Here is a 25990-nt window from a genome sequence, read left to right on the forward strand (position 1 = left end):
TTCCAAATTTAATCAGGAAGCACTTTAATTTATTATTTTATCTGTCTAGTTTTACAGTAAAACTAGACAGATAAAATAATATATCTCTCAGTATTGCATTCGGTTACAGACGTTGTTCAAGAACAATATTGTTGCATGGACTGTTTAAAACGTAAAGCAACAAATGCGTTAGGTTATATGGGAAATTCCATTACGATGCTAGCGGTTAGCATATACGATCAATATACACATTTCGAACGAACTTTGATTAACAAAGGTTTTATTCATTACTGATAATCTTTATACTCAATGTCAAGATAACTGTATGAGTCCGTACTTACAGGCAAACGTGTTTTCTGGCCAACCAAAGTCAAAAGAGAAACATATGTGACCATTTGCTTCACCATGCATCATCAAACTACGGCAAGACTGATAGTATAAGATAAACATTATGTTAGTAGTCACCACTAGAGGTCTCCCTTTCCCCAGATAAACATCAGAACATCACAGCTATTATTACCTCTTTTTGTTTGCTTTTATCTCTGTGCTATCCTGCAGTAGAGTTTCTTAAAGGGATAGTCCGGCGAAAATTGACCCCAGTGTCTTTTGTTTGCATGAAAACTGATCAAGTAAGCCCTCCAGATTGTTTTTTTCATTCATCAACCAGTATTGAGCTTGCCCGAAAAACCGGGAGCTACGCTAATAGCCAAAATGGCTTACAGTGCATTCGATCGAGGCAGTGCGCAGAACGCTTCCAAAACGGCATTTTTTAACTGCTAACATTGCTCGAAATAGCACCAAATATCTGCAGTGGCATGACTAGGGTCCCTACACATAAAAAAGGAGCACCAGGTGGGTTTGAGTGCATCACCAGAGCTGGGAAAGTTAATAAATTATCGTTATATGCCAACGACCTCCTTTTATACATGTCTAATCCAGCTGCCTCTCTTCCCGTGGTTCTAGATATCCTCGACAAATTTGGGTCCTATTCAGTCTATAAACTTAAACTCCACAAGAGTGAAGTTTTTCCCATCAATTCTGCAGCTAAAAGTAAACCCTCAGCTTTTCTCCCTTTCAAATATGCTACAGACGGGTTTAAATATTTGGGGGTGCATATTACTGACGCAATTGATCGCCTTTTCCTTGAGAGGTAAACTGGACTTTGTCAGATGGTGTGGACTCCCATTATCCCTAGTGGGTTGTGTTAATTTGGTTAAAATGGTTGTTTTACCCAAGTTTCTATTTATCTTTTCCCATCCTTCTTAACAAGTATTTTTTTAGATTGCTCGATCAACTAATAAGCTCTTTCCTCTGGGGCAATAAAAATCCAAGCATCAGATCAGTGTTACAGCTCCCAAGGGCTCTTGGTGGCTTGACAATGCCCAATTTCCTACACTACTACTAGTCCTGTAATATTCATAAACTTTTATACTGGTTTAACAATGCGTGGGTGGATATGGAATTTGCATTTTCACCTCAAACCCAGTGGTAACTTACACCATTAGAATTTGGATTCAAGTTAGGAACAGCCTAGGCCTCCATAGGGCCTCAGAACTCTCCCCCATTGTAAATAATCACCTATTCTTGCCCTCTTGCACCGATATGGCCTTTCGGACTTGGTTTTACAAAGGGTTAACTAAATTTAGGGACCTCTTTAACCAAGGGACTTTTGTGTCCTTCCCTGAGCTCTCAAAGAAATTCGACCTGCCTAGAACCCACCTATTTCGTTTTTTTCAGACAAAGCATTTTTTCCAGAATCAGAACCCCAAATTCCAGAGTCGTCCCCCAGAAACCCTGGTTGACTTGTTATTGGCTCTTGATCCCGAACAAAAGTGGCTAATTTCTAGCATATACAGCCTTATCAGTTCTGCTATTGACAGCCCAGCGTCCGGCCCCAAGGATTCTCGGGAGCAGGAGCTTGGAATCACATTGCCCGATGATTATTGGCAACAAGTTTTACGGTTGGTTCACTCCTCTTCAATCTGTGCAAGGCACGGCCTCCTACAGTGTAAAGTTGTGCACAAAGTTCACTACACTAACTTGAGGCTATCTCGGATCGACCCCAATGTAACTGACTCTTGTAATAGGTGCAAACAATCCCCAGCCAACCATTCCCATATGTGCTGTCTCTGCCCTACGTTCGCCACATTCTGGTCCGAAGTCTTCAAAACTCTTAGTACAGCATATAATACTACTATCCTTTCAGATCCTCTCTTGGTCTTGTTTGGTGCCCCCCTGCAGCCTGTCGCCTCTAAAGTTATACAGACTGTTCTAGCCTTTGCCACCCTGTTAGCCAGGCGACTTATACTCCTCAATTGGAAACACTCTCAGCCTCCGTCTCATAGTAGGTGGGTGAAAGAAATGTTACTGTCCATTAGACTCGAAAACCTTAGGTTTTCCCTCAACTGCTCCTTAAGCTCTTTTGAAAAAACGTGGAGACCTTGCTTAAATCATATTGAATCTCTGACATCCCTGCCTGACTGTGACGACTGAGCGCCCCCCCTTTTTATTTTTATTTATTTGATTTTTAATTGTTATTTTAATTTCATTTACTATTTTCTATTTCTATTTGTTGTATTTATTTTGTACTGTTTACATTTTGTGTACTGAGAAGCGTTCTCCTTTGGGTGGTGTGGTATTGTGGGAGGGATAAAAAGACGGGGAAAATGAAAGAATGGAAGTCCTCTGTGACACTGCTCTGTTGTTTTGTTTGTCTAATTGCTTCCAATAAAGAAAGTTGATAAAAAAATTTAAAAAAGACGTTTGCAACAAAGAAACGCCAGTAAAGACTTTCGGAGTTTTATTTGGGTTATTATTTTTTATATAAGAGATGCTGATTTGAGACCGTTGATTTCCTGTTTCTGTTGGAGAGGGGAGTTTGTTCCAAAGCTTGCCGCTGTATTTTCTCACACACACACACTTACACACACACACACTGTAAATGCTCTATTAATTATTGTCAGCACAGGTTTTTAGGGCCCTTTAGAGGATATTATATGTCAACAGTAGATAAACTGTGTGTGTGCGTGTGCGTGTGCGTGTGCAGCCCAGAGAAGACTCTGAAGGACTCTCTGCAGCCATACGAGGCTGCCTACCTCTCCAAGTCCCTCTCTCGCCTGTTTGATCCCATCAACCTTGTATTCCCCATGGGGGGCCGAAACCCCCCCTCCAACGACGAGCTGGACAGCATCATCAAGACCATCAGCAGGCAAGCACCATATATAAAAGATTGTCTGCCTTACAGACTGGTATTAGATAGAATTGGAGGATGAAACCCTCTTTATTGTCACATACATGCACACAGCAGAGCACACACAGTGAAATTGGTCCTCTGCGTTTAACCCATCCTAGTACTAGGAGCAATGGGGAGGGGGGATTGGAGGTGTCCGGTGCCGTGCTCAAGGGCACCCCAGCAGGGCCTAGGAGGTGAACTGGGACCTCTCCAAGTAGCATTCCACTTTCCATATTTCAAGTCTGCTCGGGGACTTGAACCGGCAACCATACGATTCCCAGTCCAAGCCCCTACTGACTGAGCCACTGCTGGACAGTGCCATAACACCTCCATAAGAGGAGTCATCCTGCACAACCAGGACAGCAGGAAGCAGTGACTGTACACACACAATAATACACATACATATTTATTCATAAAAAATGATTAATGAATAAAATACATAATCAATATAAAACTATAAAAGAGGAACTTGAACGAAAATTCAAATGTAAGCCGTATAAAGAAGCTGGAGCCTGAACCATCCGTGTGTCAAGACACACTGCTGCAGCACAGTCTGGTATATATATAGTCATATGATTCCTGCAACTACAGCTGTCAACATATCACATTTCACCACACAAGTATCATAACAAAACATTTATTTAAAAAATAATATTATGACGAAAAGAAAATAGTCAAATTAAGCTTGAACTGATTTTATTGTGCACTTTTTCTGATTTAAGAGGTGCCAGATTATTTAGTGTACATTATTTATATATATATATAGAGAGAGAGAGAGAGAGAGAGAGAGAGAGAATAAATGATAATGGTTATATATATATATAACCATTATCATTTATTCTCCGTAAATCCTGAATGTTTAAATAAGCAACTATTTGATATCAAATTTCCCAAATCTACTAAAACATGTCTTTCCACTGCCCCCTAGTGGCCAAAAATAAATCATTACATTTGCAAGATCATAGAACTGAAGGACAATAATGTCTAGCTATTCTACTGTCTTAAGCAGTCAGGTGTATGATTGTAAATGGTTTTGCTGGTTTAGGACCAAATAAAAACTAAAAACTTGTTTAGATGCAGTGTGAGCCTCTCAGTTACTGCTGCAGTGTCATGTTCTCAGCCCTGTCTGCTGTGGTTGAGTTTGTTAATAAATCTGATCTTAGATTTGTTTTTGAAGCGCTTCTTGACACTGCAGCACATGTGAAGCCCAGATGAGGACACAGTGAAAAATATTTTTTGTTCACCAATTATAAATCACCAATCAAATAAAATATGAATCTCTGTATTGATAGCAGTAATGTAAGGTTTCAATGTCTGACCAGAAATACGTCATCAGTGTGGTAATATGTGGTTACATTATTTGAATGTTTTGCAAATGTGTCTTATTTCTGTTTTAATTTCTGTGTATTTATTTCTGTGTTTGCAGTGAGCTGAATGTAGCATCAGTAGATCCAATCCTGACTCTGGCTGTGTCCAGGAACGCTGCCAAGACAGTGCAACTGTTCTGTGTGAAGAGTGAGCAGCTGGTGAGGACAGTCTGCGTCTCACACTCCGTCTCTGTGTCTTCATGAGTCCATGACACCATCAAATGTGTTTTAATTGATAGAGAAATACGCAAGTGTGTGATTTATTGCAATTGGTTTTATATTGTGTCCCGTCTGCCCACAATGCACTGCTCCCTGTGTGTCTCTCTGCAGCTGTGCACTCAGGGGGAATGCAGCCAGGTGATTGGTCCATTAACGGAGGGCCAGAGGAGGAATGTGGCTGTGGTCAACTCCCTGTACCGTCTGCAGCAGGCTGTCAGCAAGGTCAGAGTCCTGCCCGTCTACTCACCAGTATCACACCCCCCCGACACGTGTCAGATGTGTGTGAATAGCAAACGATTGGGTCAGGTGTTGGGCTCACACAGCTTCAAACGCACAGCGTGAATATATCTGCAAACAGCATACTTCAGTGATTTACTTTTCTTACAAAATGTTTCTAACATAATATTTATGTCAATTTAAAATAAAAATGTAGACGGTCAGTCTCTGGAAATAAAAGATTAAACAGAACCAAATCTCAATGATTTGTAATCCCATGCAAGCCACTGCACTTGCATGTAGCTTCACTGCACAGGGTCTGTATCACATAAAGGAAAAGTACTTAACTGTTATTTAGAAGACATCGATGTGGGTTGCTCATCTGACCTGGATCCTAATTGGTCGATGTTTGCATCTTTAAGATGGTCTACAGGTGTAAGGTGCCGTCTCCACACACTGCTCTCTGACTGCATGTGATGATTCATATCTTTCTAATGTTTCTTTTTTTTTGTGTTAGCAACCTTTATTAATTACACCTAAAAAGTGTCATCACTTTAAATGTTACCTTAATATACGTATTAAATATCATGCTTTATTGAGGAAGACTTAACCCTTGCGAATGAGACCATAATTGTCAGGAAAATGTTTACTGAGTTAAGAAATCAGGTGAAAAGTAAGATCATTTTCTCATAGACTTGTTTTTTTTTTAATAAACTTGGTTTATTGATTTGCGTACACAAATGAACAGGGATGACAGAGCGGTTGTGATTGACAGTGTCACATTACAGTTGTGCAGATCATATAATACATGATACATTACAACAACAAGACAAACAGTCGGCATGGTCACACAACACAATACTAACAAACACATAACCTCATTCTCTTCAGGTCAGAATACAAATAAATGGCCCCGGCCGTGGCGCAACTGGCTGGGGCACCTGCACCGTACACCGGCTACCCGGGTTCAAATCCCACCCCGACTCTCTCTCCCACTTTCCTGTCACTCTCCTATCCGATTAAAGGCAAAAAGCCCCAAAAAATAAAAACAATACAAATAAATAAAAATGTTTTGACTAAATGAGTAAAGCACATAAATGTACAAATATATATATATATATATAACTATTTGGGATATATTTCTCATGTAAAGAGATATTGCATAACCACAGAAACACACACACATAGGGCAAAGGACGCTACAGTGGGATCACAGGAGCAGTGTGTGCTTTCAGCCTCCATCATTAAACATGTATGGGGTCCAGGCACAGCAGCCCACCGGATTAACACAACAGATCACTCCAGCATTCAATATTTATCCATGAGCCTTTCAAATCTTCCCCTCTCACTGATTCACTAAAGAGCTTCCTTAGTTCCTTCCCTTTGTGGAACATGTCTGCACGTCTGCAAAGCTCCTCAAACTGATAGAGCAAGGTTTGTGTTAGGGCAGTAATATGAGAGCAGGCGCTTGCTCACGTGTCTTTTCATCAGAAGTCTTTACAGTCAGCTGATGATGCTCCAGTGTTGTATTTGACTCCCTGTATTGTGTTTTTGCAGATTGTATCAGGATTTGGTGCGTGTGTGTGCCCCGCTGCAGAGGCCTTCTCTTCTTGTTTGGAGGTATCACTGAAAACAGCCTATTTCAATATTAACTTTTTCCAGTGAGCAGTCGAGTTAAATGAGTTGAGTTGGTCTTGTATTCATCACTCCTGCCTGTGCGCTAACATCGTCACACAGTCTGCTGGAGTATACTACTCCTGGGTCTTTGTGCCATTATAAAAGGCCTGCAGCTCACATCCTTTTGTCATAACGGTGCGTTAGAGAACTAGAACCTGCATAGTTGATTCATTCTCATTGGAGCCAGACCTACTTTTTATACGAATGATGTTTGATATGGCCTTAGTCTTTTTGTGAAAATGTGTGTTCATTTCGAAGAAATCTGTTCTGCATAACCCAGCACACATAACTGTTCTGCATCATTCTCTACCCAGCCCAGCAGATGCTCTCATGATTATTAAAAGATGTGTGGATGTTTAGTACCTGCTACAGGTCTTGATTCAGAGTTAGTTGCCCTTGCTCCTTCTCACTACCTGTTTGTCTCTGTGGGTTCAGGCAGTGCAGGTCCTGATGAGCAGTGCTGTGCAGCCTCTGCTGCAGTCAGTCAGCGACTCCATAGAGGCCATCATCATCACGCTGCACCAAGAAGACTTCTCAGGGTGAGTTCCACTGAAGGAACCTCTGCGGGGACCCCTGAATAACTCCCTGAAACCCACCGACACCAGTCTGAATAACGTTCCTTGGGCAGTCACTCTGTGTACTTCTGCTGACCTCAGGATGTGTATCCATAAATCACTCAAATTAGATTTACAGTGAGGGAAATAAGTAATTGATCCCCTGCAGATTTTGTTAGTTTGCCCACTTATAAAGAACTGAACAGTCTATAATTTTAAAGGATGTATTTAACCGGTCTGTGGGAGCCAGAATTCTTGTTGGTTGCAAGGGGATCAAATACTTATTTCCCCCAATTAAACGCAAATCAATTTATAATTTTTTTAAATCTATATTTCTGGATATTTCTTTTCGATTTCCGTTTGATATTCTGTCTCTCACTGTTCACCTTAACATCAGCAGGAGAGGACTCTTTAAAGTAGAGACACTACATACTGATATACACCTGAACATCAGCGGGAGAGGACTCTTTAAAGTAGAGACGCTACATACTGATATACACCTGAACATCAGCAGGAGAGGACTCTTTAAAGTAGAGACACTACATACTGATATACACCTGAACATCAGCAGGAGAGGACTCTTTAAAGTAGAGACACTACATACGGATATACACCTGAACATCAGCAGGAGAGGACTCTTTAAAGTAGAGACACTACATACTGATATACACCTGAACATCAGCAGGAGAGTACTCTTTAAAGTAGAGACACTACATACTGATATACACCTGAACATCATCAGGAGAGGACTCTTTAAAGTAGAGACACTACATACTGATATACACCTGAACATCAGCAGGAGAGGACTCTTTAAAGTAGAGACACTACATACTGATATACACCTGAACATCAGCAGGAGAGGACTCTTTAAAGTAGAGACACTACATACTGATATACACCTGAACATCAGCAGGAGAGGACTCTTTAAAGTAGAGACACTACATACTGATATACACCTGAACATCAGCAGGAGAGGACTCTTTAAAGTAGAGACACTACATACTGACATACACCTGAACATCAGCAGGAGAGGACTCTTTAAAGTAGAGACGCTACGTACTGATATACACCTGAACATCAGCAGGAGAGGACTCTTTAAAGTAGAGACGCTACGTACTGATATACACCTGAACATCAGACGACTCTTTAAAGGATGGTTGTTAGAGGGCTCACTAATCCTACTTATTTCCCTGTGAAGACCTCTATCACAGGTCCATGACCTTGTTAGTCTAGGTGTGGCACCTCTAATGTGTGTGTCCTGATTGGAGCCCTAACGGAGTGTAACGTGTGTGTGCAGGCCTCTGAGCAGCCCTGATAAGCCTGATGTCCCGTGCTCCCTCTACATGAAGGAGCTGCAGGGTTTCATCTCCAGAGTCATGGCCGACTACTTCAGACACTTCCAGTGTGTGGATTTCATCTACGAGAGCACCGAGTCCATCGCTCAGAGGGCCATCGAGCTGTTCATTCGTCACAGCAGCCTGCTACGGCCCCTGGGGGAGGGGGGCAAGATGAGGCTGGCTGCGGACTGCGCTCAGGTGAGGGACATCTTCCTGCTTTCAGTCTCCTCCCCTTGTCCTTCAGCAGGCTGTCAGTGTGTGTCCAATGATCCCTGTGTGTGTCTCATGATCCCTGTGTGTGTCAGATGGAGCTGGCGGTGGCTCCTCTGTGCCGGAGGGTGTCTGATTTAGGGAAACCTTACCGGATGCTGCGCTCCTTCAGGTGCGTGTGCTCCTTTATACGCTCCTGTCTAGTACAGTATATGTTTTGTGTGTGAAGTGCTCTAAAATTTCCTTTGCAGATGATTGCTCAGTGCCAATATGGAGGTTTCAAAAGGATCCGTGACTACAACTCAATATAACTAAATGAATTTTTATCAAAAGTATTGAGGCAATAAAGATAACTGCCTCAGGCAGCTCTCTTAGTGAAGTTGATTTGTAATAATCTCAAACTGAATAAAATAGAGCTGTACGGAAGGATAGAAACCAATCAAAGGCTGCATGTTTGTTTTTTCTTTAGCAATGTAAACAACAACAAAAGCGAAACAAAAGGCACTAAAACTGAATAATCTGAATAAACCCAGTTTGTGTGCCTGATACTGACTGTGTGTGTGAATGTGTGTGTTGCAGGCCGCTGCTGTTCCAGAGCAGCGAGCTGATCTCCAGCAGCCCAGCTGTGGGGGAGCTGTTCCCCTGCAGCACCCTTCTGCATTTTTTCTTCACCAGAGCCCCCCCCGAGCTCAAGTCCCCTCACCAGGTCTACACACACACACACTTTTTTTTAATGTGATAACTGTTATTCCTTACAGACTATGACCCTACAGTGAAGCTAACCCGAACCTTAAACCGGGCCCTGATCCTCCAACCAATATCTGACCTCACGATGCTTTGAGTATGAATCTATACTTAAAGCAGTGTCTCCCTCAACAGAGAGCCGAGTGGTCTGTGGCGCGGTACTCCCAGTGGCTGGATGATCACCCCTCTGAGCGGGACCGGCTGTCACTCATCAGGTCTGTTCTCACTCTCTGATCCTTTAAGAATCATCGCCCTATAAAACATTACAATCCCAGAATAACACCCATGCAGAGGCCGTGCAGAGGCTCCACTAACATGTTATTAATAACACACAGAGATGTAATGTTACCGGTATCACATATTATTCAGCCCACTGAATCGGAGCATACGTTTAATATCTAGCTCTTTCCCTAATGTTCAGCATGTAGCATACTGCCAGATAGATAGCTTTAGTTAATGAGCTGCAATAAACTACATTTTAGCATTTAAAGCTATACTTATGCGGTTATTTTGGTGAAAGTAACTCATTACAACTGTACAGACAGTAATAATGTAATGTAACTTATTACTTTAAAAAGACAGTAATCAGTACTGTATTAAATTTGGGAAGTAACTTGCCCAACACTGGACATAACTGGATATTACACTGTTATTAATCTCCGGGGGTAACTGTCCTCTTCTCCTGCAGGGGCGCTCTGGAGGCCTACGTGCAGGCGGTGAGGGCCCGGCAGGGGAAGGAGTTTGCTCCCATCTATCCCATCATGCTCCAGCTGCTCCAGAGAGGCAGCAGTGTCTGAGTTCCTGAGCTCGTCTTATAGCTCAGCATGTTTGATGATCAGGTTTAGCGCTGTACATAATGCTTCATTTGTTCTTTTTAACTGGAAAGCGTAGTCATTTGATCCTCAGTTTTCTACAGACATGAAGAATGTAGAAGAATCTTTAATATAGAGGCTCTCAGCGGTATGTGTGAAGGTGTATGTACCGTTCATGAATGACTTGAGAATAAATGGGGAGATGTTTGAAGGGTTTTTATTTGTACAGTACTTCATTAGAAGCAGGGAAGATCTCACACACACACACACACACACACACACAGTATGACAGCACACACAGGGGGCTCAGACGGGCCACTTCCACTGGTTGTTGGGGGGCTCCTCTATCAGCGGCTCCCAGGGTTTCCACTCAGACATCTTCCTGGCCAGAGATAGCTCACACTCGGCCTGCACACAGGACGCACAGCCAGATATAAAGCTTTCCATTTCAGGATATACATAAACACACATTTATTTGTTTAGGGAAATGGAAAGACTGGAAGGTTTTATCTTAGCAGGCAAGAGGATACCTTAGTATCCAATCACCATAGAACCCATCAGGCAACAAAAATATGTTTCATCCCATGGGATCAGTGGAAATGGCAGGATGTGGTCCTGCAGATTGTATTAGTGGCAAACACCTACCTGGAAAATAACCTCTTCAATCTGCCCGCAGTTTATCTTATTCTCCAGCTTATCAACATCAGGCTCCTGAGAACAGAGACACACATTTTAGTTTTGTCATTTGAACACGTGATTTAAAAACACACCACACACTACTGACATTACAGTCTAACAGACAGTTAAAAAAAAAAAATACTCCAGCCAAATTATTATTCTCCATGCCGATTGAGACATTTTCAATGGTGCCTCCTTTCAGCTCACCAAACTGAACCCCCCCTTCCCCCCAAGGATGTCCTCACTCACTGTTTGGACGTGATTAAACCTCTCGCCCACCAGCTGCTCCGTGTACTTCCTGTAGGCGGCGTCCTGCGGCATGGTCTGCAGGGACGCCAGGATCTTGGAGTAGAGATTCCTCAGACGCTGAGAGAGGAACAGAGCGGGGGTGTCAGTGGAAGTAATAAACAGTGACTCAGTGATGGCTGCAGAACGTCATGTGATCACAGATGGTCAGATAGATGTGAGGACACTGTGCTCACCTCATGAGGATTGTGGGACACAGCAAGGCCCACCAGGCCGGTGGTCTGGAAGAGAGGAGGAGATCAACGGGTAATGTCCGAGTTACTCCAACTTTAAACTTCATTTTGAACCAGTGCACAGTAAACCTTATTCTAAGAAAAATAAAGCCATTCTTTTTTAAGCACCACATTAAACATTCTCTGCTGTAAATACACACTAGCAGCACAATTCATTCAAATCTAAATTTAGACTAGTGCAATACTCAAATTCGGTATTTGTGAAACATTTTAAATATCAGAATTATTAAGGTGGTGCTGCAGAGAAGTCAGAACAAACCGTTTCCCTCTGACCTTTAAAAAAACCTGTTTGGTACAGATCCTCATTTGAATATATTTTAAAAACGTGAATAATGTTGCCATTCACTGCTGTGAGGACATGCTCTGCTCAGAGGAACCAGCAGGACCTCATCAGAAATACAAACTATAACAAGGATATTTACGAACTACAATGCAAGTTCATAGAATTATGTTGAGATCACAGGTAGCTGTGAGGCTACTCCTTAAAATAAATGCTCCAATAAAACTTAAATAAACCATTGAAATTGACTGTTCATTTATAATATTTGTAATGCTTTAGCTAGGCTAGTGCATGTGGGAGTGGAATAACAGAAGTGGCTCTGTAGCTACCTCAGTATTGCTTTCCCCATCAGCGTCTCTGTAAGTGCTGTCATTCTGAACCCTCTGTGAGTGTAGTATTAAACCGTGTTAGTGTAATATTAAACATGTTAGTGTAATATTAAACCGTGTTTATGTCATATTAAATCGTGTTTGTGTAATATTATCCTGTGTTTAACCCTGAGTTTTCTCATCAGGCGGCTAACTGCCAACACAATGCTAACTTAGCTAGCATCACTCCGCAGCCTCTGGTTTTAGCTGCACTATGTGCCGATGTCAGTAAACCGTAAAGTCAAGTACACCCTAACAATCTGCTCTGAACAAATATGAACTCTGTTCAAACTGCATTCTTTTTGCCATCACTTTAAACAAAACATGACCTCTAGTCGTACCTTTTTCAGCAGCCCAGCCATTCTCCTCTGCTGACACAACTACTTCCGGCTACTAAATATGACGTCAGAGATGTTTGCAATAGCATTTAATAATAATACATTTTATTTTGAGACGCCTTTCAAGACACCCAAGCTCGCACCTTTGTATTATAAAAAATATTATATAATTTCTATACAAACGCAGCTTTTAGATGGTTAAAAGGGGTATACAAATAATGTTATAGTTACAGAATACAATTGCAACTAGAGAGATTAAATAAAAGGGGGCAAGATTTGTATTGCAATCGACAGTAGGATGTCGACGGTTAATCATTTGATGCAGAATTACATTAATTTGGCACAGCATTTATTTGCCTCAGGTGGAACTACTTGTTTTTTCTCTTTAAATTGAACAGCGTCTCTGCCGAGCGCGTGGAGCCCCCTGCTGCCTGTCCGCTGAAGCGTTGGGGAGGGAGAGCGGCGTGGTTAAATGTAGACAGTGACCTGAAATGTGAACTAGTTGACTGTAGACAACAGTAGTTGAAGATTTTAGGGAATGTATAACTGTAGAAACTCAAATGGAAAACATTTAGAATATTTTTGTGTCGTATGTATACAGAACTCCAGGCTCAAGTCTAGAAGTATTTAAAGATCATTTATAAGAATGATTTAGCAGGCTTAAAGAAAATAAAACACTTATTATATCTGGAGATTTCCATATCTACCTCCTAAAGGTTTTTAAACATAAAACATCAGATGTTCTAGATGCATTATAGAGTGCTTCATTGATCACTAAACCAAGCAGAATTACTTCTAACTGCTCATCATTAATTAACAATATCTTTTTTTTTTCAAGAGTTAAAAGTGGGTTGATTATATTTACCTGTTTATGCAAGATAAAGGAAACACATTTAAAACAATTAATGAAGCACTAGACCAGTTTCGGAATGACCTCCTAAGCAGAGTGAGGGGTTTATGTTGGAGAGTTAAATGCACTGTCCAACCTAATGTTCTAATCATGGACATCATTTTGATAGAGGATCCCTGTATAACAAAGGGTTTACAAAGTTCTTGGAAAAAGAAAAACAAGATTTATAGAGTTTTCATAACATTTAGGACAAATACTGCTGAAAGGAAATACAAGTCAATAATAAAATAATATAATCATCTCATTATAACAACATGTTAATTGATAATAGAGATAATATTAGGCCCACTTGGAAAATCCTTAAAGATACTATACTCTTAACAAACCAATGTCAATAGGCCTACCAAGTCATTTTATTAATGGTATAATCAAGTCATGGTCATGAGGTGGTAGATCAGTTTAATGCTTTTTTTCTAAATGTTAGAGCTAATATGGCTTATTTGTATGAAAACAGGCTGACTGGTATGAAGAAAGCAATGTTTTGAACTCCTTTTCCCTTGGAGAAGTGAGTGAAATGAAACCCATTGTAGTCAAATCTAAAAAGAAGACATGGAATGACAGTGATTTGATGGACATGATTATTGTAAAAGAGAACGATCGACTGACATCAAACCTTTATGTTATATCCTCAATCTTTCTCTTCGTACAGGAGATAAACATAGCTTTAATAATTATCCTTGCTTGTACAATTCTTAATATTATTGAATTATTGTTCTTCCAAAAATGTCTTTTATTGATAAGAATAAATGACTGAATGAGAGTCAGTATGGCTTTAGGACCAACCGATCTACATCTTTAGCATTCATGGAAATAATGGAAGAAATGATATCAGCAATAGAAAGTAAGAAATATACTATTGATCTAAAAAAAAAAGCCTTTGATGGCATGAGTAATAACATCCTCATATATACAGTGGGGCAAAAAAGTATTTAGTCAGCCACCAATTGTGCAAGTTCTCCCATTTAAAAAGATGAGAGAGGCCTGTAATTTTTATCATAGGTATACCTCAACTATGAGAGACAGAATGAGAAAAAAAAATCCAGAAAATCACATTGTAGGATTTTTAAAGAATTTATTTCAAATTATTGTGAAAAATAAGTATTTGGTCAATAACAAAAGTTCATCTCAATACTTTGTTATTTACCCTTTGTTGGCAATGACAGAGGTCAAACGTTTTCTGTAAGTCTTCACAAGGTTTTCACACACTGTTGCTGGTATTTTGGCCCATTCCTCCATGCAGATCTCCTCTAAAGCAGTGATGTTTTGGGGCTGTCGCTGGGCAACACGGACTTTCAACTCCCTCCAAAGATTTTCTATGGGGTTGAGATCTGGAGACTGGCTAGGCCACTCCAGGACCTTGAAATGCTTCTTACGAAGCCACTCCTTCGTTGCCCTGGCGGTGTGTTTGGGATCATTGTCATGCTGAAAGACCCAGCCACGCTTCATCTTCAGTGCCCTTGCTGATGGAAGGAGGTTTTCACTCAAAATCTCACGATACATGGCCCCATTCATTCTTTCCTTTACACGGATCAGTCATCCTGGTCCCTTTGCAGAAAAACAGCCCCAAAACATGATGTTTCCACCCCCATGCTTCACAGTAGGTATGGTGTTCTTTGGATGCAACTCTGCATTCTTTCTCCTCCAAACACGACGAGTTGAGTTTTTACCAAAAAGTTCTATTTTGGTTTCATCTGACCATATGACATTCTCCCAATCCTCTTCTGGATCATCCAAATGCCCTCTAGCAAACTTCAGACGGGCCTGGACATGTACTGGCTTAAGCAGGGGGACACGTCTGGAACTGCAGGATTTAAGTCCCTGGCGGCGTAGTGTGTTACTGATGGTAGCCTCTGTTACTTTGTTCCCAGCTCTCTGCAGGTCATTCACTAGGTCCCCCCGTGTGGTTCTGGGATTTTTGCTCACCGTTCTTGTGATCATTTTGACCCCACGGGGTGAGATCTTGCGTGGAGCCCCAGATCGAGGGAGATTAGCAGTGGTCTTGTATGTCTTCCATTTTCTAATAATTGCTCCCACAGTTGATTTCTTCACACCAAGCTGCTTACCTATTGCAGATTCAGTTTTCCCAGCCTGGTGCAGGTCTACAATTTTGTCTCTGGTCTCCTTTGACAGCTCTTTGGTCTTGGCCATAGTGGAGTTTGGAGTATGACTGTTTGAGGTTGTGGACAGGTGTCTTTTATACTGATAACGAGTTCAAAAAGGTGCCATTAATACAGGTAACGAGTGGAGGACAGAGGAGCCTCTTAAAGAAGAAGTTACAGGTCTGTGAGAGCCAGAAATCTTGCTTGTTTGTAGGTGACCAAATACTTATTTTACCGAGGAATTTACCAATTAATTCATTAAAAATCCTACCATGTGATTTCCTGGATTTTTTTTTCTCATTCTGTCTCTCATAGTTGAGGTATACCTATGATAAAAATTACAGGCCTCTCTCATCTTTTTAAATGGGAGAACTTGCACAATTGGTGGCTGACTAAATACTTTTTTGCCCCACTGTAGATTGCACACTCATGGAATAAGAGGAATAGCACAAAACTGGAGAGGAAGTTATTTGAACACTAGCAAACAGTATGTACAACTGCTGTTCATACGTCAAAATACATGCAGATTAAATGTGGAGTCCCACAAAGTCCGGTTTTAGAGCCAAAAGTCTTTATTTGGGTAATTGTGACATGTTCGCAGATGACACCATTTTTTTTTAGTACAGGGGATGATTTCTAATATTTCGGCAGAAGGTTTTGCAAATTAAATTGTTTTCTGACCACAGTGTATTACTGTTGGAAGAACTAGGGTTGTTACTCTGTATTGATGATGGTGTAAACAGAAAAATGCAGATTTTTGCCGTGGTGATGAGCAGTAAAGACTTCAGACGCATGTTGTAAAAAGTTTAATGACATCAAACCAGAGCAATGCCAACTATATGCACATGACCAATATCATCAGTTTTAAACATCTATTTAAAAATGTTCAGCAGAAAAAACAACTTCTATCTACAGTACAGTAAAAAATTGAAAGTATAAAAATATATTACAAATCTCAAGTATTTACAAAGACAGCTTCTCTACACGCGAGTCTACAGTTAGTTTCAGTCTAGTCGTGTTACCTAAACACTCCTGTACACGCCTCTGTAAACTCAGCTCTAAGGCAGAACACTGCTGGCCCCTGACAGCCATGGCAAATAAGTCACTAAATTCCCAGCATCTTCTGGGAGAGGGAGGAGAGGAACATGGAGATGCAGACGAAGAGGAAAGGAAACATCTCCTCTTCCTCGAGGTGGGACAAGCAGGAATTGACAGTGGAGTTCATCTGGAAGGGTTAGAAGAACATCCTGGAGGAGGAACAAAAACAACAGAGTCAAATATTAGTTTCTGGTGTTTCTAGCCACACACACACACACACACACACACACACACACACACACACACACACACACACACACACACACACACACACACACACACACACACACACACACACACACACACACACACACACACACACACACACACACACACACACACACACACACACACACACACACACACACACACACACACACACACACACACACACACACACACACACACACACACACACACACACACACACACACACACACACACACACACACACACACACACACACACACACACACACACACACACACACACACACACACACACACACACACACACACACACACACACACACACACACACACACACACACACACACACACACACACACACACACACACACACACACACACACCTGTAGATGTTGGGGTCAAGCAGCACGGCGGTGTCTGTGGGCAGCTTGGACAAGTGGACCACCTTGGTCTTCTGCTGCAGTCTGTCGGTCTCGTTCACCCACACATCTGGCAGCCTGCAGCGGGGAGGGGGGACATTGTGTCATAAACGTGTGTTTGCCACACAGCTTTTTAGATTTTCTTTTTAGAACTGTGCTGCCACCATTCCTGTTCACCCTCTACACCTCTGACTTCCGCTTCAACTCCGGTTCATGCCACCTACAGAAGTTCTCCGATTACTCCTCCATCGTCAGCTGCATCACAGATGACAACGAGGAGTACAGGGCCCTGGTGGAGAACTTTGTAGGCTGGTGTGACAACAACCACCTCCAGCTCAACATCAGCAAGACTAAGGAGCTGGTGGTAGAGCAAGCTGTTCTTCCTGAGGAGACTCAGGTCCTTCAACGTGTGCACGAGGCTGCTGCAGACGTTCTACCAGTCTGTGGTGGCCAGTGTGCTCTTCTTTGCCGTGGTGTGCAGGGGGGGGGAAACACCAACAAAAGGGATGCTGACAGGCTGAACAAGCTCGTGAGGAAGGCTAGCTCTGTAGTTGGAATTAAACTGGACAATCTGGAGGAGGTGGCTGAGGGGAGGATGAGGAGGACACTGGACAGTATCCTGGTTAACCCCTCCCACCCCCTCCATGCAGAGCTAGTGAAGATGAGGAGTATGTTCAGCCACAGACTCATCCCACCTCGGCACAGCACTAAGCGCCTGGGAAACTCCTTTGTGCCTGTAGCCATCAGGCTGCACAACCAGGGGTTAACCATGAGACTCACTGACAATAACCCGGACTGCACATCAAGCCTGCACTTTAGCACAATAACTTTGACCTGCACTCTCTTTCTGCACACATACATGTATATGTTTAACAATACTCTAGTTACTTATCTGTATATATCATTTTTTAGTTTTTAGAATTTTTAATGAGTGTTTCATATCCCTGTGCTGTTTTTCCTCTTCTCTGTTGCTGCTTAAACTATCAAATTTCCCAATGGGGATTAATAAAGGTACATCTTATTTTAAATCGACTCTCACTAAAAGTTGTATTTTCATTTTCCATTTGTATCCAATGAGATTTCTTCAGCCAAAAGAGGGTGAGGGGAACAGAGCGGAGGAGAAAGTCAAGGAGGAGGGGGAGAAGAGCAGGACTCACATGTCTTCAGGTGTCCAGTGCAACAAGACCTTCACTTTCCCAGAGTCCTCTTTCCTCCTGGCTATTACCTAAACACACATAACAGGCATGAGAACCAGAGCTAAACATGAGTTCCTGCAGTGAGTGTGAGTGTGTGTGTGCCCACCGTGCTGTGGAAGACCACACTGTGTCCGTTGCCCAGGCTCTCGATGTGTGTAGCCAGGTTGAGGCAGATGGCTCGATGGCGGATGGCGTCCATGGTCTGAGCGTCAAAGAAGTCATGAGGTCTGGCTGAAAGGAGAACATGTTTCAAACAGTACTCTGATAACCACTTTGTATTTGAAGGTGTGTGTGTGTGTGTGTGTACATACGCAGGGAGCGCTTGTGTTTGTTCTTCAGTTTCCTCCTCTTGTTGAGGCCGGCCTTGGATGGAGACTCCTCCTTCAGTCTGCCCTGGTTGGACACTTTGGATGAACTCTGGGAGCTGAAGTGAGTGGGGACGTGACGGGCCAGCCCCCCCTGAGAGGCAAATGTGGCATTGCAGCCCCCCACAACACACTGCAGGAACACATTAAAGAGTCAGTGACCTGCTGTGGTCCATCTGCTGGGGATGGAGAGTGTGTGTGTGTGTGTGTGTGTGTGTGTTCACCTTGAATGGCTTGTCTCCGCTGTGGGTCAACATGTGTCTCTGCAGCCAGCTCTGACTGGTGGAGGGTGTGTTGTACACCTTGCAGCCCTTCCACAGACACACAAATACCTGTGGCACACACACACACACACACACACACACACACACACACACACACACACACACACAAAGAACACACTGATAACCAGTCCAACACACACTGACTGTGTTCACCTGAAGGAAGGGTCTAAGGCTCTGACAGCGAGTCACAGCGGGGGTTAAAGAATATACATTCTGGAGTCAATCAGAGTTAAAGAGGAGGGGTGGAGTATGGAAGGAGATAAGCCCCTGGACTCCTGACAGTTTCAGAAATAACTGCTTTATTTTTGACCTGCCTTAATAAGCACGGTCTAGCAACAGAAAGACACTGACCCCTCCTCTCTGTCCGTCCACGTGTGTGGCCCTGATGTGTTCGGCCAGGTCGGGGCTGCTGGGGAACAGCAGCTGGCAGTGGTCCCAGCAGCAGGTGTAGCTCAGAGACTTGCCCCCCCCGACTGCTGTGGATCCGCTCCCCGTCCCAGCACAGTGACCGTTGAGCGTGGCGGGGGTTGAGCGCCCGCTGGACGCAGTGCTGTCCATGTCCATCAGGGTGCTGCTTATACTGGACGACAGAGAGGGGAGGTTAGGAGGACAGGGGGTCCGGAACAGTCAGTCTGCTCAGATATACACGGCAGAGTCACAGCTGGAACAGAAGGGTCTGTTAGTTGAGGCTCATCATTACACATTCATAACAGTTTGAGACTAAACACTTTCATTTAAAGAGACCCAACAACACCCCCCCCCCGCTTGTGGATACATTTGTCAAGCTGTGTTTAATGTTAGGATTGAGAGGATAGGAGCACCCAATGTTCCAGAGCTTTGCTGCTGATGTGCTCCTGCTCCAAAAAAAAAAAAAAAGACAATGGGACTGATGTATAAAAAAAATAACCATGGACTGCTTGTGTGTAAAGTGTCTAATGTCTTTCCCAGGTGCAGAGGGAATGAAGCCAATAAACACACTCGATTACTGAGCAGAGCTGCTGCTCAACAGCTCCGTCTGTTCAGTACGACACAACGACAACAGAAGAGCGTAAACACAGGCACGCTGATAACCGGACACACAGGGACTGCTCTGGAAGATCCAGCTCACACTGCACCCAGAACCAGCAGAAGTCCATCTGTTCCACATCTCCTCTCCAGGGTTCAGTGTGCATCACAGGGCTCTGCATGACTCAGCTCCTCTGTTCCAGCTGCTTCTCTGAGGGAAGTGAACCCTCTGGCTGCTGGAGGGGCAAGTCTAAAAACCACTTTAAGCTGAAACTTGTTGACAATAATAAATAAAATACACATCCTCTAAAAGTCCATTGTGGCTGAGATGTGCAGACAGCCGGCACTGACACAGCTGGCATAGTGCCACACACTGAACACTGGTAAAGCTGCTGATCAATCCTCAGAGCACCCCCTCTGGGTGTGTGTTAGGAACAGTGCAGGGTTATCCTGGATGTTAACATTCATGCAGCTGACGAGAAGGACTCTCTTCCTACTCAGTGGAATGATTTAAAGGGGTGAGATATTCTGTGACGCTGAGGGGGAAGATGAACTGGATGAACCCGCCCTGCAGATTGGAGTCTGGACCCGTACGCCAGTCAATGTGGAATGGAACCTCAGTGAGCCCTTTTAATGTGTTGCTGTGTCTGACGGACATCTTCCATCACTTTCCTGCCAGGATATCTTCTACAGAGCAAAAATTCAATTGTCCGAGTTTAGGTTCATAAATTCATTCGGGGTCTTTCCTTTAGCAGTGACCTTCAGCTCTGAATTCTTCAGCATTTCATACTTTGCTTGTCAATATACAGACCATAGAGTTGAGAACATAATCAGCCGGTTACTGGATAATTCAAATAATAAATGGTATACAACTTAAGACTAAGTCATTACATGTTACAGACCCCTGGGTCTGTACAATGGACTCAGGACTCATGAACTGACGGCAGTCCCCACAGACGTCACTAAAAGTGAATGCCTAATACTCACTGCCCTGTGTCGGAGGAACCAGTCAAATATATCACAGTAGAGTGTGTGTTTCTGGGTGATGTTCTTGGTTGCAGGGCAAACTGCCTTTCTGGATTTCTCACTTCTAATGGAGCGTATTCTTCAGGCACACAGACTCAACAGCTGATGTCTAACCTGTCAGAAATGATGATCCTCCTCTCCTGTAATAGATCAACTAAAGCTGGAAGGGACAAACATGACAGGGACATTTCTCTCCAGACATTTAGCATTTGGTAATGTCTGGAACTTAGCACTTGTGCTCATGAAATAATGCAGACAAATATTTGTCACTGATGCTGAAAGACAAATTGAGGGCGGTTGCTAAATATTCGAGCAACACGGAGATGGAGCATACATTATGTACACTAGAACATTACATTTCCTGTTGTTAAAGTGAGAATGGGACTAGAGCAGCAGCTAGAGCATCCATGTCAAACTCAAGGCCCGCGGGCCAAGTCTGGCCCGCAAACTTATTTTATGTGGAGAGTTTTCAAAGAATATAATACCTTTATTATACAGCTACACACCGCTTTACAGACGCTCGTTGCCCATAAACTACATGTCCTACACTTCATCTCGTTTTGTGACATGCGCACTGAAGCGACTTCAGTCACTGTCTAGTGAGGCAGTGGGTGACCGAGCTTAGCTATAGCGGCAAAGCGACACCAAACACGGAGCAAAATCTACTTCAGCAACCGAGACAAAAAACAGCGGAACCAGAACCAACAGACGGCTGCTTCCTCACAGATTGTGTTGCCCTGTTAGAGTCAGTCCGGTGTCGCTACAGCTCTTTCAGAGACACACATGGATTTATGTTTTTTTTTTTAAATTGCATTACGGTTATTGCCCTTTGAGTGCAACCATAATGTTAATGTGGCCCGCGATGAAATTGAATTTGACACCCCTGAGCTAGAGAAACACTGCTTTCACTCAGATGAAGTCAGTTGTGTCTCTCTCTGCAGCTGATATACACACAGCATGTGTACCAAAAGATATCACACACTGAAGCAGCTGGCAACAGAAAACCTGTCTTTTTAAAGAGTCTGGAATACTTCCTAAGGAAATGAAGAACGTTTTTAAACCCATGAACAAAAAAAGATTAAAGACAACACCCCTCCTCTTTCAGCTGACCTATGGACACACAGCTGTTCGCAGCAGCTCAGATCTGAATACACCAAAATACTCCTGCATGATAAACGGTTCCACTAATGGGGGGTCAGAGCCAAGTCCTATGATATAGAGTACAGATCATCAAGTACTCGTAAAATCAATGTTTAATTTACCCTCACTACGTCTGCCTGACCGGGATCTGGTCACTGTTCTTACACCAACTTTGAAGTCTGGGGCAAACTGGAATTGTTTTGTTGTTAAAGATGGTCTGAAGATGCCTTGTTACGACCTTATAATTTAGGACAAATCATCATGTGTAAAAGATTTAAAACATACAGTTTGAGCTGATGTCCAAGACCTGACCTATGTTCTGGGGACAGACCGCATGTCTCTGCATCGCTACTTACTCTTTTTTTTTTAACAGTACTGGTCCTCCCTAAAGTCTGCTGCTCTGCAGGCTGTGGGACAAAACTACTGATTATTTTGATCATATTGATGTTACAGGGAATAATCATTTTTGAACGTTATCAGTGAAAATGGATTATGAATTTGGATATTAGTGGATCTGTACAGGACAGGGGTTTTTATAGTAGACTTTCCTGCAGCTCCACAATATCTCAGTCAGACATTTTAAGATATTTTGCCTGTACTAATCGTGGCTTACTGCAGGTTGGATATTGCACCGGTAGAGTCCATTTTGCGAGTTTGACCAAACGTTCATTAATGGTGCAGACACCTCCACCCCACCCCCACACACACAGCTCTCATTCTGAGTTTCTGTGAGTTCCCCAGGTTGGATCCTGTGATGCCGACTGGCTGTGAAGTACCCTCTTTTGTTCTGCAGCTCTTTCAGAGACTGACAGCTTCTCCATAGGTTTTGCTCGGCCAAATTCACTGTGACCATGAGGCTGAAGGGCTCTGCCATGAGTGCTACCCCTGAACTCCAGTGTCTATTACATCCTTTTTAATGTTTATGAACCAACATAAACAATGCACTCACCATAGTTGTATCATTGGAGGAACACAGACTTCATGTGTGGGAATATCTCCATTTGATTAATAAACTGAAGAACTGCTTTTGATAGCTAAATATAAAAAATGACGTCACAATTTTTTATGTGAGCAGCGGTAATTAAGTCCAGCAATTTGATGACGTGCATGTTTTACTGTGTGTGTGTGTGTGTGTGTGTGTGTGTGTGTGTGTGTGTGTGTGTGTGTGTGTGTGTGTGTGGGGGGGGTATGTGTCAGACGGCTGTTAGTGCTGCAGTACAAAGCAGGTGACTGGGATAACTGAGCTGATGGACAGAGCACAAGCTGCCACATGCTGTGCGAGATGTGCCTTTCAAACAGTATCATTCCCGTTGATAAGAATCACACCGAAACCCTCTGAGAACTTTCCCCCACCTACAGACTCGAGGCTCATTGCCTATTTAAAAAAAAAAAAGTGTGTGTGTGTTTATATATATATATATATATATATATATATATATATATATATATATATATATATATATATATAAATATATAAATAAATAAAAGTTATACTTTCCCAAAGAACCCTTCCTCTAAGGGTCACGGGTGTCCTGGACCGAGAGGCCGGAGCAGGAACACTTTACAACGGCACTAATGTTCCGTTAGCTATCAGTGGACTCAGCATCGTGTTGTGATCCCACACCACCCATGCTGTTCTGAAACGACAGTAAGGCCTTCATAAAGCACACTTCTCCACAGACCTGTCCTCTGAATCCATCCGGCTGAGAGGCTCTCCGATCGACGAGGTCCCCTCCACGCTGGCCGCTCTCTTGGTGCCTTGCTCGGCTTTCTCCGTGGTCTTTGTGCGGTGGGCCGGCGGGGAGGAGGACACGCTCTCCCCCTCTCTTTGTTCTTGTTTCAGCACCCGGGAGCCCTCTTGTGCAGAATCAGTGCTACTCGCCAAACTCCCCTGTGCGGGACTTTTCCCCGGTTCAGAGAGTTTACCGTCGGGTTCCCTAATGTCGTGTTCCCCTCCGTCGTTGTTGGGGTTTTTGGTCAGTAGCGCTGTTTCTTTGTCAGCGTCGGACACAGAAGACAGGCTGTCCCCGTCCTCCGGCGCCACACTGCGACCACTGCTCGCGTCCATTCCTGCTCTGTTCTCGTTGTTGTCGCCCGGTTCCTGTTTGGGGTCCGGCACGGCCTGTCCCTCATTGCCGGTTTCTGCTGTTTCCCCGGTTCCGTTTTGGTTCGACGTTTGCTGAGAATCTTGTTCGGCGCCCTCGCTCGTTATTTGAGCCATTTTCGAAGAGCACCAAAGCTATTATTGTGATGTTCCAGTGGAAAAGTTGCCCTCAGGCTGCCCTTCTTCCTCCACTCACACTCTCCGCTTCAAGCGTAACACAGCAGGGGGTTTGATGACGTCGCATGGTCAAAGCTTGTCTATTTAGGAAGATCTCTCACTCAATACTTAAACATGCGTACGGCAATAACTTTGTTAAGTTCCCTGCATAGAGTGCATCTCTAAACGGCAGTGCCCACAACATTATTCTACCTTTTGCAAATAGTCTGAATCTTGAACTCTATCGTTTCAGTGTAATTCACATTCTCAAATGTGTTATCAAAATACACATTGTGATACAAGTTATGCACAAAAATGTTTTTTGCCAGGCATGAGTAGGTATTGATTACTATTGACTAAAGTAACTAATCTGAAACTAATTATTTTCCTTTTGTAATAAGTATCAAGGTTAGGGGAATGTATAATCTGATCAGTAAAATGTAGGATACAACTATTTATTTGAAAGGGGAAAACGGGTTCGTACACTCGATGTGTATCATTTCGTATTAATAGACGATCTTCGGCATTGTGGCCTCTCAGCTCCACGTGTTCCGACAAACAGAAAAATGACCCAACTCAAAAAGTGCTGAAAAGGCACGTTCTTATCTCAGCAAGGTGCATAATCCTGCAGGCACCACCACTCTCCTTAGCCTGTTTGAGCTTTGTTGACTTTGCCACAGCCGTTCTTGTCTTAAACTACAGCTCATTCTACTCAATCTCTGCTTACTCTGAACCATGCTGATCTTAGTGGCCAACTTGTTGCATTGAAATTGAGGCCTGCTTCTGTACTGCCTGTGCAAAATGGAGAAAAGTGCTCACTTAAAATATCAACTTTCAGGGATATAAGGCTACATTTTAGTCTACATATGGTTATCCTGGATATTGATTGAGTCATGGCTGCAGTCAAATGTATTTATAATTTTTTTTAGACAAAACAATCTCAAGATTTAGCCTCCTTTTTTGCTCCAGGCTTTCACCATATTATCATTAGATACACTGATCAGCCATAACATCATGACCAGTGACAGGTGAAGTGAAGAACAGTGATTATCTCGTTAGAATGGCACCTGTCAGTGGGGCATTTAGTTGCTTGGATACAGGTGATTTTTATGAGCTCATCCCTGAAAAAGAGCACAATGTGCTTTGTGTAAACATTGAATCAACCAAGAGGACAGTCCTGATGCACTTCATTTTCTTATCAATAAAAATTGCAAACTGAATCTGTACAGATCCCTCCCCACCTCTTTAAGCAACAAGTCATGAATTAGGAAAAAGATAACATCCAAATTGTAAAGAATCTTTAACCAACTATGAAACACATTGTGAGGTTCACTGAAAGGGAATGTTGGTCCTTGGAATCTTGTTGGCTGGAGCATAGAGACGTTAACGTGTCTTGTGTGAGGGCAGGCATCAACAAATTCCAGTTCGT

The 25990-nt window shown here is 42.9% G+C and overlaps 3 protein-coding genes across 3 annotated transcripts in view; 1 reads left to right on the forward strand and 2 right to left on the reverse strand.

The window, feature by feature from the left end:
* The window catches only part of cog5 (component of oligomeric golgi complex 5), a 71344-nt gene extending 60781 nt beyond the window's left edge, over positions 1–10563 (forward strand). The window contains exons 13-22 of the mRNA XM_063905496.1: positions 3026–3187; positions 4638–4737; positions 4909–5019; positions 6571–6633; positions 7126–7229; positions 8542–8779; positions 8887–8963; positions 9371–9497; positions 9671–9750; positions 10224–10563. Coding sequence (XP_063761566.1) covers positions 3026–3187; positions 4638–4737; positions 4909–5019; positions 6571–6633; positions 7126–7229; positions 8542–8779; positions 8887–8963; positions 9371–9497; positions 9671–9750; positions 10224–10332 — 1171 coding nt within the window. The 3' untranslated portion in view covers positions 10333–10563. The remainder of the gene's footprint in view (positions 1–3025; positions 3188–4637; positions 4738–4908; positions 5020–6570; positions 6634–7125; positions 7230–8541; positions 8780–8886; positions 8964–9370; positions 9498–9670; positions 9751–10223) is intronic.
* ndufa5 (NADH:ubiquinone oxidoreductase subunit A5) lies at positions 10549–12663 on the reverse strand. Its single transcript, XM_063905497.1, has 5 exons — positions 12554–12663; positions 11508–11552; positions 11275–11391; positions 10993–11058; positions 10549–10755 (listed from the first exon to the last, which is right to left on the reverse strand). The coding sequence occupies exons 1-5, from the start codon at positions 12572–12574 to the stop codon at positions 10654–10656; spliced, it is 351 nt and encodes a 116-aa protein (XP_063761567.1). The 5' UTR covers positions 12575–12663; the 3' UTR covers positions 10549–10653.
* Positions 12664–16350: 3687 nt separating this feature from the next.
* aebp2 (AE binding protein 2) lies at positions 16351–24649 on the reverse strand. The gene is made up of 8 exons (XM_063905945.1): positions 23984–24649; positions 19482–19710; positions 19071–19178; positions 18793–18979; positions 18588–18712; positions 18443–18510; positions 17250–17363; positions 16351–16806 (listed from the first exon to the last, which is right to left on the reverse strand). Exons 1-8 carry the CDS (start codon positions 24520–24522, stop codon positions 16794–16796), a joined length of 1383 nt encoding a protein of 460 aa, XP_063762015.1. The 5' UTR covers positions 24523–24649; the 3' UTR covers positions 16351–16793.
* Positions 24650–25990: the final 1341 nt, after the last annotated feature.

Source organism: Eleginops maclovinus, chromosome 17, assembly GCF_036324505.1.
Source record: "Eleginops maclovinus isolate JMC-PN-2008 ecotype Puerto Natales chromosome 17, JC_Emac_rtc_rv5, whole genome shotgun sequence".
NCBI lineage: Eukaryota > Metazoa > Chordata > Actinopteri > Perciformes > Eleginopidae > Eleginops > Eleginops maclovinus.

Excerpts from the sequence above, each read along its gene's own strand:
- ndufa5 (XM_063905497.1), bottom strand. The coding sequence starts at position 12,574 with ATGGCTGGGCTGCTGAAAAAG. Across the intron at positions 11,553-12,553 it reads TGGCTGGGCTGCTGAAAAAG|ACCACCGGCCTGGTGGGCCT; the intron begins GTACGACTAGAG and ends CCTCTCTTCCAG. Across the intron at positions 11,392-11,507 it reads TGTCCCACAATCCTCATGAG|CGTCTGAGGAATCTCTACTC; the intron begins GTGAGCACAGTG and ends TTCCTCTCTCAG.
- aebp2 (XM_063905945.1), bottom strand. The coding sequence starts at position 24,522 with ATGGCTCAAATAACGAGCGAGGGCGCCGAACAAGATTCTCAGCAAACG. Across the intron at positions 18,713-18,792 it reads CAAACACAAGCGCTCCCTGC|CCAGACCTCATGACTTCTTT; the intron begins GTATGTACACAC and ends TTCTCCTTTCAG. Across the intron at positions 18,511-18,587 it reads GTGTGGTCTTCCACAGCACG|GTAATAGCCAGGAGGAAAGA; the intron begins GTGGGCACACAC and ends ATGTGTGTTTAG.